The sequence below is a fragment of the Heterodontus francisci genome, chromosome 33 (assembly GCF_036365525.1).
Source record: "Heterodontus francisci isolate sHetFra1 chromosome 33, sHetFra1.hap1, whole genome shotgun sequence".
NCBI classification, from domain to species: domain Eukaryota; kingdom Metazoa; phylum Chordata; class Chondrichthyes; order Heterodontiformes; family Heterodontidae; genus Heterodontus; species Heterodontus francisci.
The window spans coordinates 36,963,251-36,980,270 of NC_090403.1; the positions used below are offsets into that span (position 1 = coordinate 36,963,251).

The 17,020-nt window shown below is 43.1% G+C and overlaps 1 protein-coding gene across 1 annotated transcript in view; it reads right to left on the minus strand.

Moving 5' to 3' along the window:
• Positions 1 to 17,020, minus strand: part of ppp1r9ba (protein phosphatase 1, regulatory subunit 9Ba) — a 473,359-nt gene that overhangs the window by 274,412 nt on the left and 181,927 nt on the right. The window contains exons 6-7 of the mRNA XM_068013062.1: positions 6,486 to 6,641; positions 1,466 to 1,519 (exon numbers count right to left, since the gene is read on the minus strand). Of these exons, the coding sequence (XP_067869163.1) occupies positions 1,466 to 1,519; positions 6,486 to 6,641 (210 nt within the window). The remainder of the gene's footprint in view (positions 1 to 1,465; positions 1,520 to 6,485; positions 6,642 to 17,020) is intronic.

A 17,020-nucleotide genomic window follows, 5' to 3' on the forward strand; every position in this document is an offset into this window, starting at 1 on the left:
CATAACGGGTGCATCTCTGACACATGCAAAGGTACATCAACAGCAGGGTGCTTCAATCTAAGATAGAGCAGAATCCTCCAGAGGTCTAAATGGGCCAAAGTATATGTTTAAAAATTCATTCATATTTTGACATTGCCCTGTGCACTTGTGTGTACAGTGGAGGCACTGGCCTAGAAATTCGATCGCACTGTTCTGCACAACATACCCTCTTTTTCCCTTTTAACTTCCATCTCACCCTATTCATTCTGTATAGCAAACCGCAGCTGCTTTCACCAGCCACTTCTCCCTCTGCTCTCTCTTCACACTAAAAACTAACCTTTGTATCTCTCTTTCATTTCAAGTGCTGAAGATGAAAATGGATGCTCCTTCATCAATGGAAGAAGAGGAGGCCAGCCTTTCTGAAGATGCAGCGCTAATTAATCTCGCCTTTACAAGCACCAGATCAGATACAACACCACATGCACTTTAGAGGCCAGGCTAGGGAAGGGATCTTCATGTGGTGAGCCACCAGACACATGCACAGGACCTGGTGCAGTGAGATGGTAACCCCGCAGGTGTCAGCTCACCGGAAGGCGAGATCACATTCTAGCTCTGCAGCAGAGGGCTGAGATGCTAACTTGGATGACTTAGCATACCGAAGAGGCTAGCAGGCATATCTCAGGTAATGCTAGGTGTACTGGGCAGTCTGCCATTGAGCTTGCAGTCAATGTCCAGCTCCAACTTGTGTCAAGGCTTTACGCAGAACATGGAGACCATTCTGTCCAACATGGACCAAGCAGGAAGCTCTGTCAATACAATACTAGCACCAACCAAAACATGGAATGTTTCCAGACAGCTCTCACAGCTGTCGGGGAAGCTCAGACAGTTGTCATCCTGGCTTTGGAGCCCCTGTAGACAAGGCCTGAAAAACTGGAGCTGCATGATTGAATATCTAGGCTATTCTATATAACACCATTAGGATGACAGTGAGGACAGATAATCAATGAAGTCATATTTCCAATAAATAAATGTCTGGTTCACAGCAATGCCGCCATATTGATTAAAACCATGGATAATTTTGAACTGTACTCGTGAATTGTGATAAAGTTAGGTCTGAGGTGGGTAATTGTTCAGAGTGGATATGTACTTATTGCACATCTGACATTCTGATGCATTTTAAGTTTATTACAGTCTAAAAATGCTTAACGCTTTAAATCAGCAGTGACAACATTCACAAATGCAGACCTCTTCTATCTTATTGCAATTTGTGAAATGGAATAATTTTAAATGGCCTCCCGGTTAATTGCAATGCATATGCAAGTACATATATTAAAGTATTATATAGATTTCTGAAATGCTCAATAAAACTTATCAAGTGCAGAATGTGGTTTTATGTGCTCGCCATTTCTTTGACGGCAAAGGTTACAAACAAATAAACCAGTCTCTGCTTGTAAACATAAATGTCATTGGAAAGCAGAAAACATACCTTCCTTTTCAGTTGCTGAATCTCTGCTTCAGTTACAGCATGTTTTATTTGAAGCTGACAAAAAAAACAATATTATCATTGATATCACACATCTAAATTTTCTGTTTATTCATTAATCTTCTTGATTTCAGATAATACAATTTGTCAAATCACTTGATGCCAATGCTGTTTAAAAGATTGGATGACACTGAATGGCACAAAAAAATTGCACTATGATGAACTGCTAGCTGTGAGGAATGAAACATTTTCCCATTTCAGACACCGGGGATGGCAGGGAACAATCTCTGCAGTGAACAGGTAGGCCCAAGACACACTCGATATTGGGTCTCAAGCCTCATTTAGATTAGATCTGTGAGATTTGGATGTCTGCTGAGTGTCCCCAGGCAGTTCGCAGGCGAAGGTAGGTCCTGGGATTGGGGGAGTAGCGGGGGTGACAATCGGGGTGGGAGGTGATTAGGAGGGGGAGGAGGCTTGGGGAAGGGTGTTGTGGTCAGAGGGAGGGGAGTGGGAGGCGATAGGCGGGAGTGGGAGGCAATCAGAAGGGGGAAGTGATTGGAAGGGAGGTGATTGGAGGGATGGATTAGAAAGCTGAGCAGGGGTTGGCAACAGTCTTCGGGACGGATGTGCAGTCAGAATGAGCATTCCTTCTATTCCCAGCTGCCACATTCAGATAAGCATTTCTATTTTAAATTACCTTTTTGGTGACAGCCTCCAATGGTATCTTTAAGGACCGCCGGTTTTGCTCCATGTAGATTTGCTATTCTGAATGGGGTAGGCAGTGTTCTGTACAACTCAATTTCAGGAAGGTGTCCTGAAATAGGCTTTAGACCCCCTATTTGCATATGCATATGCATTAGTGTTTACCAATATGGTAAATTATTCTCCACTTTCAGACTAGAAGGTTAGTAGGCCATAGTTCAAACCTACAAGACCTAATTATAGCACATCATGCCGTAATGGAGTGGCCAACGCATTGCAATTTTGGGTGAGTTCCCAGGTATCAGAGCTACCTTGGATTTGGAGCTCATCTAATAGGCATGTTGCTGCAAGATTTAAAGAACTACAACAGCAATTGTTTTTGGTCAAGAACAAAGGAAGTACTTACATTAATATAGGATCTTTTACAAATTTAGGATGTCTCAGCACTATACTGTCATTTAGAAAGGAATGGGATGTATACTTGAAAAAAAGGATTTCCAGGGTTATGGGGAAAAAGCTTCATGGGACTAATTGGATAGACCTTTCAAATAGCCAGCAAAGGCAAAATGGGACAAATGGTCTCCTTCTGTGCTGTAAGAATCTTTGATTATGAAGCATATGCATGTTCTGATAACAAAGGGCAATAGAAGTTTGGAACACTCTTCCGCAAACAGCAACTGATGCAGCAGAATTCTGCAGCGAGTAACTCACCTCCTGACTCCCCAAAGCCTGTCCACCATCTACAAGGCACAAGTCAGGAGTGCGATGGAATACTCTCCACTTGCCTGGATGGGTGCAGCTCCAACAACACTCAAGAAGCTCGACACCATCCAGGACATACTTGATTGGCACCCCATTCACAAAAATTCACTCCCTCCACCATTGACACACAGTGGAAGCAGTGTGTACCATCTATAAGATGCACTGCAGCAACGCACTAAGGCTCCTTAGACAGCACCTTCCAAACCTGTGACCTCTACCACCTAGAAGGACAAGGGCAGCAGATGCATGTGAACACTACCACCTGCAAGTTTCCCTTCAAACCACACACCATCCTGACTTAATCCTGGAATTCCCTCCCTAACAACACTAGATTGCAGCAGTTCATGTTAGTGGCTCATCACCACCTTCTCAAGGGCAATGAGGAATGGGCAATAAATGCTGGCCTAGCCAGTGACATTCACATCCCATGAAAGAATAAAAATAAATTGTTAATTTCAAATTTGAGATCAATAGACTTTTGTTAACTAAAGGTATTAAGTAATATGGGGCAAAGACATGTACACAGAGTTAGGTCGCAGATCAGCCATGATCTCTTTGAATGGTGGAACAGGCTTGAGGAACTAAGTGGTCTACACCTGTTCTATGTTCCTATGTAATTCTCACCTGTTATTTATTTTCAATGACAAAATAGCCCAAAACACACTAGAGAAAGCTATAACAGGAAGAGAACCACAAAACTCCAAACTCTCTTCACTGATCAGCACGGCTAGCTGGAGCTCGTCGGGCCTGTTTTGAAAAGAATAATGCCTGAAGAGCACCAGGTGGCCAGTGTACCACAGATATTATTTGGAGAAGTCCGATAGCAGCAGGTGCACTACCTTCAAAGATGGATTCATAACTCTGCAGTCCACCATGAAATATGTGGGAGGTCCAGGGACATATGCAGCAGAGTCCCAAGAAGGAGATCTTAAGGGCAGTCAGTGTTTCTTCCATAAATGCTCATGCTGCTACCAGATCCAGATTGCTACAATGGAGTGGGCTGTCTTTTCTGGCCTCCAAATGATTGAGGCTAAATTGCAGACAGGCAACACATGGACTCATTAGGATAATCACATCTGCTTATCTGCAGATCAGTGGTCATGCTGAGCCAATGCACAGTACTGGTGACAAGGCAGGAATGGGAATACATGATGGTGTCGTATCTCAGCATGGCAGCATTTGCTCCCTTGATGCTTGTATACGTGGCAAAAAAGATGCAAGCACTCTGCATCAGGCTCATCTCAGGACTTGAGACAAGGTTCAACCTAGTCCAAGGAGGCTCCACTGCAACACAGTGAGTTGTCCTCTATATCATGTTCAAGCTCTTGCTGCACCTATACTGCTGTTATGAGTTTAGAAGCTAGGCTATTTAAATTGGGTTGGACCTATTTCACAATGCTCTGCAGCTCTGTATGGTCCACAGGTGGGAACACTACAAATTAAGTGGACATAATGGAAAACAGGGAACACCTCATTTGCACGGAGCTACTTAGCAGCCACCAAAAATGATGGCAGAAAATGGATGGGTGCAAAAGTTAGTAGTGGACTGGCATAAAGGACCTATTTCCTGATTAGAGCTGCTTGATTTGCAGCCCCAGGACACAGTCTAACTCAATGACTCTATGACATTGCTGCAGAGGCTCCACAGGGCTGTTTTCCAGGCCCAACTACCCTTAGCTGCTTCATCCTTGACCTTCCTATCATCATAAGGTCAAAGCAGCCTGTTGACAGATTAGTGCACAGTGTTCAGCTCCTTTCACAATTCCTCAGATGGTGATGCAGTGCATGCCCACCTGGACAATATCCAGCTTTGGGCTGGTAAGTGGCAAGTAACATTTGCACCACAAAAATGCCAGTCAGAATGACCATCTCCAAGAAGAGAGCCTTTTCACCTCTCCATGATATTCAATGGCATTGCCATCACAGTCCCCCATCGTCAATATCCTATGGGCCACCAGTGACGAGAAACTCAACCGGACAAGTCACATGGACAGCCAGTTGGAGGCTGAGTATTCTGCAGAATGCCTACGTTCCTGACTCCCCAAAGCCTCACCACTACCTACAAGGCACAAGTCAGGAATGTGATGGAACACTCTCCACTCGCCTGGAGGGGTCCAGCTATAACAACATTCAAGAAGCTCAACACAATTCAGGACAAAGTAGTCTGCTTGATTGGCACCTCATCCACTAACCTGAACATCAAACACTTTCAGCAGCATATCGTGGCTTCTTTGTGTACTAACTACAGGATGCACAATGTCAATTTGTCAAGGTTCCTCCAGCAGCACCTCCCAAACCCATGACTTCCACCATCTAGAAGGTCACGGGCAGCAGGTACATGGAAACAGCACAATGTCTGAATTTCCCTCCAAGTTACACACCATTACTGTTCCTTCATCAGCAATGGGTCAAAATCCAGGAACTTTCTACCTAACAGCATTGTGGGAGCACCATCACTATACAGACTGCAGCAGTTCATGGCAGCGGTTCACCACCACCTTCTCGAGGCAATAATGGTGTCCTTGCCAGCGACGCCTCCCAAACATGAGTAATTAAAAAAAAGTCTGAGCTTTAGTGTCAACAGGTTATTCAATTATGGAAGCTTCACAGTAGAGCCTGATCCTATCCTTACGCATTGTGAATATCCCCACAACCATCTTTCCTATCATTAGTTAATTAGAGAAGCCATTTGTACAACTGAGAAAGATGTTTCCTTACTTTTCCAGCTTCTTGTAAGATAACAGCTGAGTGACAATTGGGAAAGTGATAACTTAATACCAGGCAAGGTAAAAGGTCATTCCTGTCTGTGGAGCAGTTTGCTCCCTGACAAAATGTGCATTTTCTCTTGGTTATTATTTTCTCCACTCTCCTCCTCTTCTGAAGGTGTTGTACGTTGCCAGGCTATTTAACCTCAGCATGCATCGAAGCTGAGTTCAGCCCTTTCCTCAGCTGACTGTCATACACAACATGATAACTCTGTGTCCAATAGAGGTCACTAAGTAGTGAGAATGCTAGCCAATTATCCGTTCCCTAAACGCCTGGCACTGAGACTCTGGGGTTCTGGCTGAGATTAGTTATTCAGTGGATAAACTCCCTGAGCTATTACCAAAGATCATTCGCCTCACACAATGGATTTGTCGAACAATCGTCACCATGCACGCTAAGATACAGTGCAATTACCTCATTTACCATCTTACAAATAGCATATTGAGTACACCATGGTGGCATAGTGCACTGGAACTCCAACATGCTGCAGCAAAATGGAAAAACATGGTTTATGTCTGCAATGGATTCTTGAACTTAACTGTGCCACTCTGGGATGGCACTGTGTGGAGGCCAAGCACTTCTCCACAGGGAGGATAAACTGGACAGCCAGCAATCCTAGACTGCTCTTCTACACCATCCAGGGGTTGGCTACAGAATGGCATCAACAGAGGCTTAAAGAAAGCTGTGGGGAGATACAAAGTGGCAGAGAGGGAGAAAAGGAAAAAAGATGACCAAAATAATAATGCATTTAACATTAAGCAGAATACTTAGAGAATTAATAAATTTCTCCTACCTCCTTGAACTTATGCACCAACTTTTCAGGATCCATTTCTACTGGTGAAAGCATATCTTCATTCTCTGCTAGATCAAAAACTTCAATTGCCATGTCATTGTTAGCGAACATAGGGCTCATCTCTTCCTCCTCTTCATCTGTCGCATATTCTCCTGTCTGGTGGTGACATTAGGCATTTTATGAGCAGTCAGATCAGTCAAAAGAAAACCAGGGGACGATTACTGGGGAACGGATATTAATATCAAACTGCATATATTAGACCTGGAAAGCTTTGTCTAAGGTACACACTAACTCTAACTCAATGCCTATTTAAGATGAATGCATTTGAATGGGAAGGGAAAGACCATGAGAGAACAACGCATACAATGCAAGAGGATATGATTAGATGATTCAGAATCTATTTCACACATTTTCCCTGGCTTCTTTCTTCTTTTCTCTCTGCATTTCCTCCACACCCAAGGAGATGAAAGTGCACCAATGGATATTTGTAAGATATACTGTAAGTTAAAGGAAATAAATTAGTTGAAATTGCTTGAATCAGCAGTACCTCATTAACTCGGAAGTGCACTGAAAGATGTTGATCTGGTGAAGGATAGACATTTCCTGTCTATTCTATTCCACAAACCATATACGGTACTAGTTTCAAAATAGTCACCACCATAATGTTTCACACACATGGTTCTCATGCAGAAAACGAATAGACAGCCAGATGCATTTTAAAAGACACTAGCATATCTGTTAAGGACCACTTCAACACATCAAATCATTTTGTGTACTTGCTTATTTTGCTGAACAGATTTTAATTTTAATCAGTAAAATATGTAATTTTCTTTTGCTAGGTTCTGTGTAGCTCATCCAACTCTTACATAACATATCTAGCTGCAGGAAATTACTGAATATGTTCCCAACAATTTATCAAAACTGAAAGTAGATTTCAAAGTGATATATTTTAATCTACTGTGCCAAACTGGAATTGGCTGAATTTGCAATCTTACAGGCATTAGTTATTCAGTATTAATGAAAGACTTTCCACTGCTTGAAATTTCTTTAAATTGCCGTTGTGTAAGTTATCCGCTCCCTAAACGGGTGGCACTGAGGTTCTGGGGTTCTGGCTGAGATTGGCTATTCGCTGGATAGACTCCCTGAATTATTACCAAAGATCATTCACCTCACACAATGAATTTGTCTAACACAAGTCTGTATTTCATTTTAAGTGTTGTGCTGTTTTATATTTGTCTTTTTATTATTTTAGAAAAGGCAGCATCCTGTTTCTTCTCAAACTATTTAATAATTTTCACACAATGAAATTGCTGTAAATTAAACAAGGTAAACATAACAACAATAAGAACTTGCATTTATATAGTGCTTTTAACTGTAACAGTCCCAAATCGCCCACCTGGGGCTGGACTTTACCAAGCCACGACATTGGGCTCCATGGCAGGGGGAGGCCGGAAGATGGTTCCGGCAGCGGTCCACCACAGAAGCCGATGCCAGGAGAGCCTGGCCTGATCCTCCCGTCGGTGGCAAGGCTCCTCGGCAGCCCACCCACTGCTGGGAGACGGGACCTGGATTTAAATATTTAAATTACTGATATGCATAAATTTAAAAGCAACTACCTTAAATCTTCCGGGCCCACCGTGATCTTTAGTGTGGCAGCCGGCACTCCCTCACCGTCCAGGGAAAGCAGGTGTGACACTGGTGGGGAATGGGGAGGAGTTAATATTTCCAGTGCGGGGGAGGGGGCGCACGTAATGGGTGTAGGGGATGGTGGGAAGGGGTGAACTTTAAACTTTGTGCAGTGTGGGGGAGAAGGTCAGATTTAAAAGGTAAGTGTTTTGGAGAGGGGAACGGCAAATAGTTAATGTAACTGGTATGGGGGTGGGGGGGTGGGGGGAAAGGGGAGTTAGAAATTTATTTGATAACTTTTGGGGTGGTGTAGCTTTAAAAATTTAAATTTGCCAGCAGGGCTGGCATTTAAAAATGGCGCCAGCGCCTGCATACGGGCAGCTAACGCTGCTGGCGGGGACAGACACCTGATTGGAGGGGGCGGGCTGCTCCGGCTTCCTAAATGAGCCACAGCCCGGGAGATTGTGGTGGCTCTTTGGCCGGTGGCCCGCCATCTTTTGAGCTTGCGGCCGAGATCGGCGGCGGGCTCTTAAAATCCAGCCCCTGGTGTTACAAAGCTGCCTACTATGTTGTTTCACCCCTGTCAAACATCTCACAAAACATCAATTAAAAAACCTTCCCCATCAGGGAGCTAGTTCTATAAAAGCTGATGAATTAATGAAAACATTCCTGAGCTACTTAATTTCTGCATTTTGGCACAGACAATCAGAAAGCAGCACCATTATGGCTCACTTTCTCATGCAGGATAAGTGCATAAGGAAAGTTACAAGTGATAAAAAGCTGTTCACTCCCTAATAATACAACAGCAACTTGGATTTATATAGCACCTTAAGTATAACAAAACATCCTAAGGTGCTTCACAGAACCATTATTAGATAAAATATCACACTGAACCACATGAAGAAATATTAGGGCAGATGACCAAAAAACTTGGTCGCAAGAGGTAGGTTTTATGGAGCATCTTAAAAGAGTAGAGAGTTTTGCAGAGGGAATTCCAGAGCCTTGGGTCCAGACAGCTGAAAGCACAGCCAATAATGGAGGGGTGAAGGAAATCTTTCATGCACCGGCTGCCAGATTTGGAGGAATGCAGAGTTCTTCTAGGGCTGGAGGAGGTTTCAATGGTAGGGAGGGGCTAGGACATGGTCTTGGTGATGAAAAGGATATGGGAATGGGACATTTAGCTCAGGGCCCAATCGGTTGCTCACGGTTTGGTTCATCCTCAGATTGTAGCCAGGGAAAGGGGTATAATCAGTGGCTTGGGAAAGGGTTGTGTGGCAAGTCAATGGCTTCTGTCTTCCCAATATTTAATTCGAGGAAATTTATGTTCCAATTTCAGTAAGAAGTTACAAGCAGCAGATAACAATCAGATAAGTTGAACAGTTTCATCAGCTTTACTCAAACTTGAAATATTGTGCAACATGTATTTCTTTCCTTAGTTTTCATCAAGTGAAACATTGATACAATTTAAAATAATGTTTTACCTCACAATCTCTAGCAGTACTTTTTGTTTTATGCCAATCTTACATGACATTTATTTACAATAATCTTTGTATGAGAAATTGTTCCATGTCTTCCAAATGCATGTATACAGCATCCAAACGGCAACCTCCCAAAAAGTAACACCTTCAGCAAACCATAAAGGCGTATAGCAGGAAACCAGAGTTAGCTTCTTTCTTCTTAATTACCCTACACGCCTTCAGTTCTCGAGGCTATAAGAAGTATTTCATTTTAAAGAACAAAGTAAAATTAGGGTAAGTATCCTCACATCAACTAGATAGTTAAAACAATAACTGCAACATTAACTCTGTGTCTGTCTCTCGAGATGCTGCTTGACCTGCTGTTTCCAGTATTTTCTGTTTCTAGTTCAGCAAATATAATTTCTATATCTCCATACTGTCATTCCAGGTCTAATACCCTTTTTAAACTATTACTGTAAGTAGGCAATGTAACTTGCTTCCTCATTGACAAATCTGTTTTGTTTACATTAAGGTGTGAATTCAGCAACAGATTTGCTCAGAAGTCAATAGCACAAATGTTATGTATATGCAGTCTGAGCATGGGATGCTCACTGCTGATGGCTGCAGTGAGAGTGTTAGTATGCTGTAATTGAAACTTGCAGCTTTTTGTTGGTATACAGTTTTATTTTCTGGTTGTTGTGCTTTACTGGTTGACTGCTCATGCTGCATAGGTTTTCTTGAAACAATAAAATGTTCCCAATAAAACCATATTAGGCATAATGAATATTGAAGGACTTTCCTTACTTCACCACTAGGTGCCAGCAAAAGATCTCTATTGATACAATATACAGCTCATCTTCACAATCTACGGTGCCCTGGGAGAAAACTTTGAAATCCAGGTGCACTTGGCAACAGAAATGAGGGGCATTTAATTCACATGACTAGACATCTGAGTATAAAGTTGTCATGTTGGTGAAAATGTCACAAAGGTTAGTTCACCCCTGAGGTATGTCTAAAATATCGACAATAATGGGGAAAGTCATCGCTAAATACATCAGATAACATCACAAATTGCTGAATGGCTTTCCCTTGCTTTGGTTATTTTAAGTATTTAAGTGCCATAGTTTGTCAACTGCTTTTTTTCTATTTTTTGGTTATATATATATGCGTTGTATTTAAACTGTGCTGCGTAGTCTCTTAGATTTTTGTTTTCTATCACTGGTTGGTGGAAGGCAGAATGGTGATAGCAACAAACCTGGGCAGTGACGAGATGGTGCCACTATGGGGTAGGGCTTGCTGTCCTTTAAGAGTGACTGAAATACTGTCACTCACGTGACAAGCAATTAGGAAAGCAAATGGTACTTTGGACTTTATTAAAAATGAATTGGAGTATAAGGAGTAAAGAAACCTCGCTGCAATTATATAGGGCCTTGGTGAGACTACACCTGGAGTACTGTGCAGTTTTGGTCTTCGTCCCTAAGGAAGGATATACTTGCCTTAGAGGGCGTGCAACAAAGGTTCATTATACTGATTCCTGAGATGAGGGCATTGTCCTATAAGGAGAGATTGAGTAGACTAAGCCTATATTCCCTGGAGTTTCGAAGAATGAGAGTTATCTAATCCTTAAGGGGTTTAACAAGATAGATCCTGGGAGGATATTTCTCCTAGCTGGGGAGTGTTAGTACTAGGAGTACCAGTCTCATAATGCAGGGTTTAACTGAGATGAGGAGAAAATTCTTCACTCAAAGGGCTGTGAATCTTTGGAATTCTCTACCCCAGATAGATGAGGATGCTCATCCCTTGACTATATTCAAGACAGAGAGCGAAAAATGTTTGGATACGGAGAGGATCAAAGGATCTGAGGATAAAGCAGGAAGGTGTAGATGAGGTAGAAGATCAGCCATGATCTTACTGAGTAGCAGTGCGGGCTTGAGGGGCCAAATGACCTACTCCTGCTCCTATTTCTTGTGTTCTTACATTAAGGTAATATTTTAATCATGCAGCTTTAACTGAATGATGGGTATGCACTTAATCCTTGGAATCTGATGAGGATACACATGTTGCACTGGGTAATGTAGAATCTGACAAATGCCTCACCATGGGGATTCTAATGATGGGTATATGGGGATGATTTGTTGAACCTGGAAAAAATCCTACAGGGAATACCATAAGAGGATGGAGACATACAATAGTAAAGCGATAAGCTGGCCTCTGAAGAAGGATATTCCCTACACTACCATGGGCTTCCACAGTAATTATAAATACATCGAGAACTGTTGAATCACTTAGGTACCATCCTTGAAACTGTGAAATATGTAGCAAATGGCTCGAGTTTGAGAAACCTTGACAGGGCTTTATAGAAAGACTCACGTCATCGATCCAACAAAGAGAAAATCTCTCCTTGAGCGTGTCAGTAGTATGTTCCATCAGAATTCTGTTGGAGGCACCTATACCCTGTAGCTGTGTAAAGCCTTCTCAAAAGGGGTTTTCAGCTTGAACTCTGAAGGGCACCCTATTATCTTCAAATAATGTTGGGAAGGTGGACTGCCACAAAATGAAGGCAACGTGGCTACCAGCAAAGTAGCAGGCACTGACTTGCTTGATTCAGCTTCTGTGGTTCGACATTTCCTGGAGTTTAATGCAATGGAGCTGTTGCTCATTCAAGCAGGACACAGGGTTGCCAATATGTGTGCCATCAACAAATTTATGTAGTTTTGAGAAATCTGCCATCTGGAAAAAAAAAGTGCGGTGCCATCTTATGCTGCTGCCTCCTTCAAATTGGGAAAGAGATGAAATTGTTTCCCCATCAATCATGGCTTCTGTCATTTGTTTGATGCATCAGTGTACTGATGGCTTATTTCTTTGGCAAACGTTCCTGGTAATGGCTGGGAAGGATCCAGAGACAGAAATTTAAAGCTGTGATCATCTTTCCAGTCATGGGCAGTGCTGTCATTGTGGTGGAAGTTGTCTGGAGGTCAAACTCAAGGAGACACCTGATTCAGTGAGTCTCCCAAGTGAAATATTGGCACCAAAGGCAGTGCCTCTTTAGACATACCCGGGTAGTTATATCTGGGCCTTATGGATGCCAGGTTTAGTGTATATTGATGCCAAAACCCAGATGTAGTAGCACCTCCCTTTCTACCCTTTACAGAAACTCCTCTTCCTCCTCCATACATAGAAGCACCAAAGGAATTGCCATTCTGATCACTTTTCTTGCTGCAATTAAACTTAAATTAACAAGCACCTTCAAGAAGCCAAATTCTAAAGGCCAGACCATCAAGTTTCTCAGGAGTCCATTTTTATGGGACAGTAGTATGAATGAAGCAAAACAGCTGCAAAAAACTGCAGACATTGGTATGGGACCAATTTGCATATGACTGACTCAAGTTAACTGGCAGTGAGGTATTTTTTGCATACATTTTTCATATCACTAAACCTGTTGTGCTTCCAGAGTGTGTGTGTGCAATAAAGTGATAGGCATATCTGCAAAAACCAACCAGTACTGTCTCTTCCCCACACATCTAAAGCCTTTGTACAGAATTTATGGGCGGCACAGTGGCGCAGTGGTTAGCAATGCAGCCTCACAGCTCCAGCGACCCGGGTTCAATTCTGGGTACTGCCTGTGTGAAGTTTGCAAGTTCTCCCTGTGTCTGCGTGGGTTTTCTCCGGGTGCTCCAGTTTCCTCCCACAGCCAAAAGACTTGCAGGTTAATAGGTAAATTGGCCATTATAAATTGTCACTAGTATAGGTTGGTGGTAGGGGAATATAGGGACAGGTGAGGATGTGATAGGAATATGGGATTAGTGTAGGATTAGTATAAATGGGTGGTTAATGGTCGGCACAGACTCGGTGGGCTGAAGGGCCTGTTTCAGTGCTGTATATCTAAATCTAATTTTAGATTTTCAAGGCTTGCATTGTGGATCCCCAAATTTGATCACAGAATTATGAATTCCTATCTCTGTTCAGTTGCTCATGATGTATACCCCACAGACCACAGTTATACTACATCGGATATGTCATTACGCTTCTCAGAGGCCAGCTTTTACCTAAGTGCAGAGCTGCATTCTTCCCAATAAATTTTTAATGTTTTAAAAGGATGTGCAGAAATGCTCACAACTTAAGAACATTCAAATCACTGCTTAAGTTATTAAAGTGTGCCCAATAGATTACTTGAACACTTTCTACAAGCGGCTTTGCACAGGAATTGAGTTATGACACCAAATGCAAAGACAGACGGGTGTGAAACCACCTACTGAGATGATTTCAGTACTTGGGCCAATACTGCTGAACTGATATCTAAGTTGGACTGGCAATTTTGCATGGGGGTTTCTCTTTGCATCAGTGCAGTAGTGATAGAAAATAGCAGTCTAAGTGCTACAGAAAATATCCATTACGGTTGAATGATGCAAAGTTCCAGTTGTGAGATGTATAAAGAAGGGAAAGCAATAAATCTATTATAATAATACGCAGTTTTTGCCTGAATGCACTTTTCTGATTGGCCAGTGGGTTGATTTGGTGGGCGCAGCCTGGCGCACGTGGCGGCTGGTAGGGTGCACTGAGGACTGGAGCATGTGACACACGTGCAGCTGCCAACAGTTGGTGGCAGTGTTGGCGGAGAAAAAAAGAACAGTGAAAGGTAAAGGGAGCCCAACAACAAAGTTACCCTGCCTGGAGGGGGAGGAATGAGACAGCACAGATGGCAGCAGAGGGGGAAATGGCATGGGGATGGGAGGGATGGAATGGGGGATGGAATAGGAAGAAGAGGTGGGATGGGGGATGGGATGGGAATGATATGATAGGGATGTAAGGAATGGAATGGGTTTGGCATGGAAAGGATGAAATGGCATTGGCATTGGGAATGCATGGGAGGGAGGGGATAGGAAGGATGGAATGGCATGGCATTGGGATGGGTTAATGAGATGATGAAATTGGTCAAGTATACTAATTTGACCACAAATGTTTTGTGGGTCTTTGCTAGCATATATAGAGAATCAATTTTAAACTTAATGAAGAGAGCCTTGTGTAAAACATCTAGGGCAGGATTTTAGGGCCCCACTGAGGACAGGAATGGAGGTGGACGGGCCCAAGAATAGGGGATCGGCCAGCATGCCTGTTTCCCGACCCCGTTCCCAGTGTTGGCCATTTTGGGTGGGGTGGGTTCGGGGCCAACATGGCTGCCCAACTCCATGAGGCAGACGGCCAATAGGGCAGATTAAGAGCATTGTTATAAGCAAATTAAGGAGACTGGCTGGGATTTTCCACTTGACCTCCAGTATCCCGACGCAATAGGAGGCAGATTGACTGCCTGGAGACAGGCCCAGGGTGCCAGTGTTCGAGGCAGGCCTACAGGCCCTTCCTATCTGGATAGGTATGCAGCCAAAGGCCTCCCTGTATAGGGATTTTCCCCACCTCCCCCAGGAGTGACCTGGCTGCTTTCTCTATTTTTTATTTAAGTTTTTAAAAAAGTAGCTGACAAGGCACCTTCCTGTTGAAGCGGCCTCTCAGTTACTTACCACTCATTGCAGCCGGGTGCTCCCCTCAAGCTGAAAAGCCTCTGATTGGCTCTTCTGCTCCATGAGCCTGCCTGCTGCCCTTAATTGGACAGGGAACTTGACTCTATGTCAATTAAGTGGGCGCCCCAACCAAAATCCCAACGAGTGACTGTTTCCCCCGGGGCTGGGTTCGGGACCCGGAAACAGCTGCCGTCTCCTGTTTCCAACCCCCAAAGCGAAATTCAGCTCCTAAAGTCAGCCATCTGTAAAGAGAGAATTTCTACAGTGTAGCGAGAACAACCATTAATAAGTCACAATTTTGTTGTGGTCATGTGTTTAATTTGAAAAAAAAGCTTCCTCTATTTTTTCCCCAAACCGTACATCCATCAAAGTTCAGAGGCCTGCTTTTAGGCCTCAGGCTGTGCCATCCTGAACCAGCTGCTGGGAAGCTTGAGGGAACAATTTGGTGATGACTCTCTCACTGATTCACCCCACAACTCCTTCCTGTTTCAGGGAATTGTCCGACCTCCATTTGGCATGTCTCTATAAAGCAGGAAATCAGTTAGTATGATTACAGCCACAATCTCAGTTGCATCATTCTGTGGCACCATCTGTTGGTGTTGCAATGCACTGCATTAACACACTGCCCGGAATATTAAAAAAAAATGTCAAACAACAACAGCTTCTGTGCAATTGTTTTCAAGTGTTTGTTATTTTAAGAGAGTCACATTTTTAAGCCATCTAGCTCTGTTCTGACTCGTAAAAGATTTCAGTGAATACAGTTGAGTAAATCAATTTAGTTCAAAGTGGTGAACCAACAAATACAGCAAAACATTTGGTGGACAAAGGAGGTATTATGGTGGTTTACATGTCCAAAGAATGCGGTGTAGAGGGAATATAGTCATCAAGTGACTGGTTGTTATTTAAAACTGGTCATCTATTGGTATTCTAAACAGTGCTTTAGTGTCATCAAAGGATTATCTTTTAGATTCAGCAGACTTCTGTTTTAGTGCTATCGATTTTCTGAATATTTTTGCTGAAGAGAATGCTGATGGTCTTTGAAACAACTTGTGTGGGCTGATTTCCTGCTGTGCATTAACCAGCTCATGATTTCAATGAATGGGAGATATTATGGGGTGACAAGCACACAAGCAGAAAATCTGGGCCACTCTGGGATGGAATTTTAAGCCCTAAGGATAGGCAGGCTGGGGGTAAAGGAAGGTAAGAATCCTGAAATTCTCAAACCCAACCGCGACTCTCCCCCTTTTAAACAGAGATGTGTTAGGCAACCAACCTACTCTCACAAGGTGGGTCGCTCATTAATTTAAAAAAAAAAAATTTCATGAAATGTGGGAGTCGCTGGTAACGCCAGCATTTGTTGCCCCTCCCTAATTGCCCTTGACAACTGAGTGGTTTGCTAGGCCATTTCAGAGGGCAGCTAAGAGTAAACCACATTGCTGTGGGTCTGAAGTCATATGTAGGCCAGACCAGGTAAGGACTGCTGATTTCCTTCCCTAAAGGACATTAGTGAACCAGACAGATTTTCACAACGATCAATGATAGTTTCACAGCACCATTACAGAAATCAGATTTATATTAATTAAATGAATTTATTAATTATTTGAATTTAAATTCCACCGGCTGCCTTGGTGGGATTTGGACCCATGTCCCCAGGGCTCTTGGATTATAAGTAACAATGCCACCATCTGTGCTTCCATTTTAATTCAATCTTTACTTTAAAGGCATGGAGATGAGAAGGACTGAATCCATGAGGTAAGTGCCTTTATTGCACTTCTTCTAAGCTAGGAGGAGCTTCAGTGTTTTCCCAAGGCCCAACAAGCTTTCCTGAATGCAATCGGACCATCTGCGACTGTCTGGTCCAATCCTACCGCAGTCAGATTCACCCCCTGGTACGATGTTCGAGCTCCCTCCATTTCGAAAGGCTGAGTTCTGCCCCCAC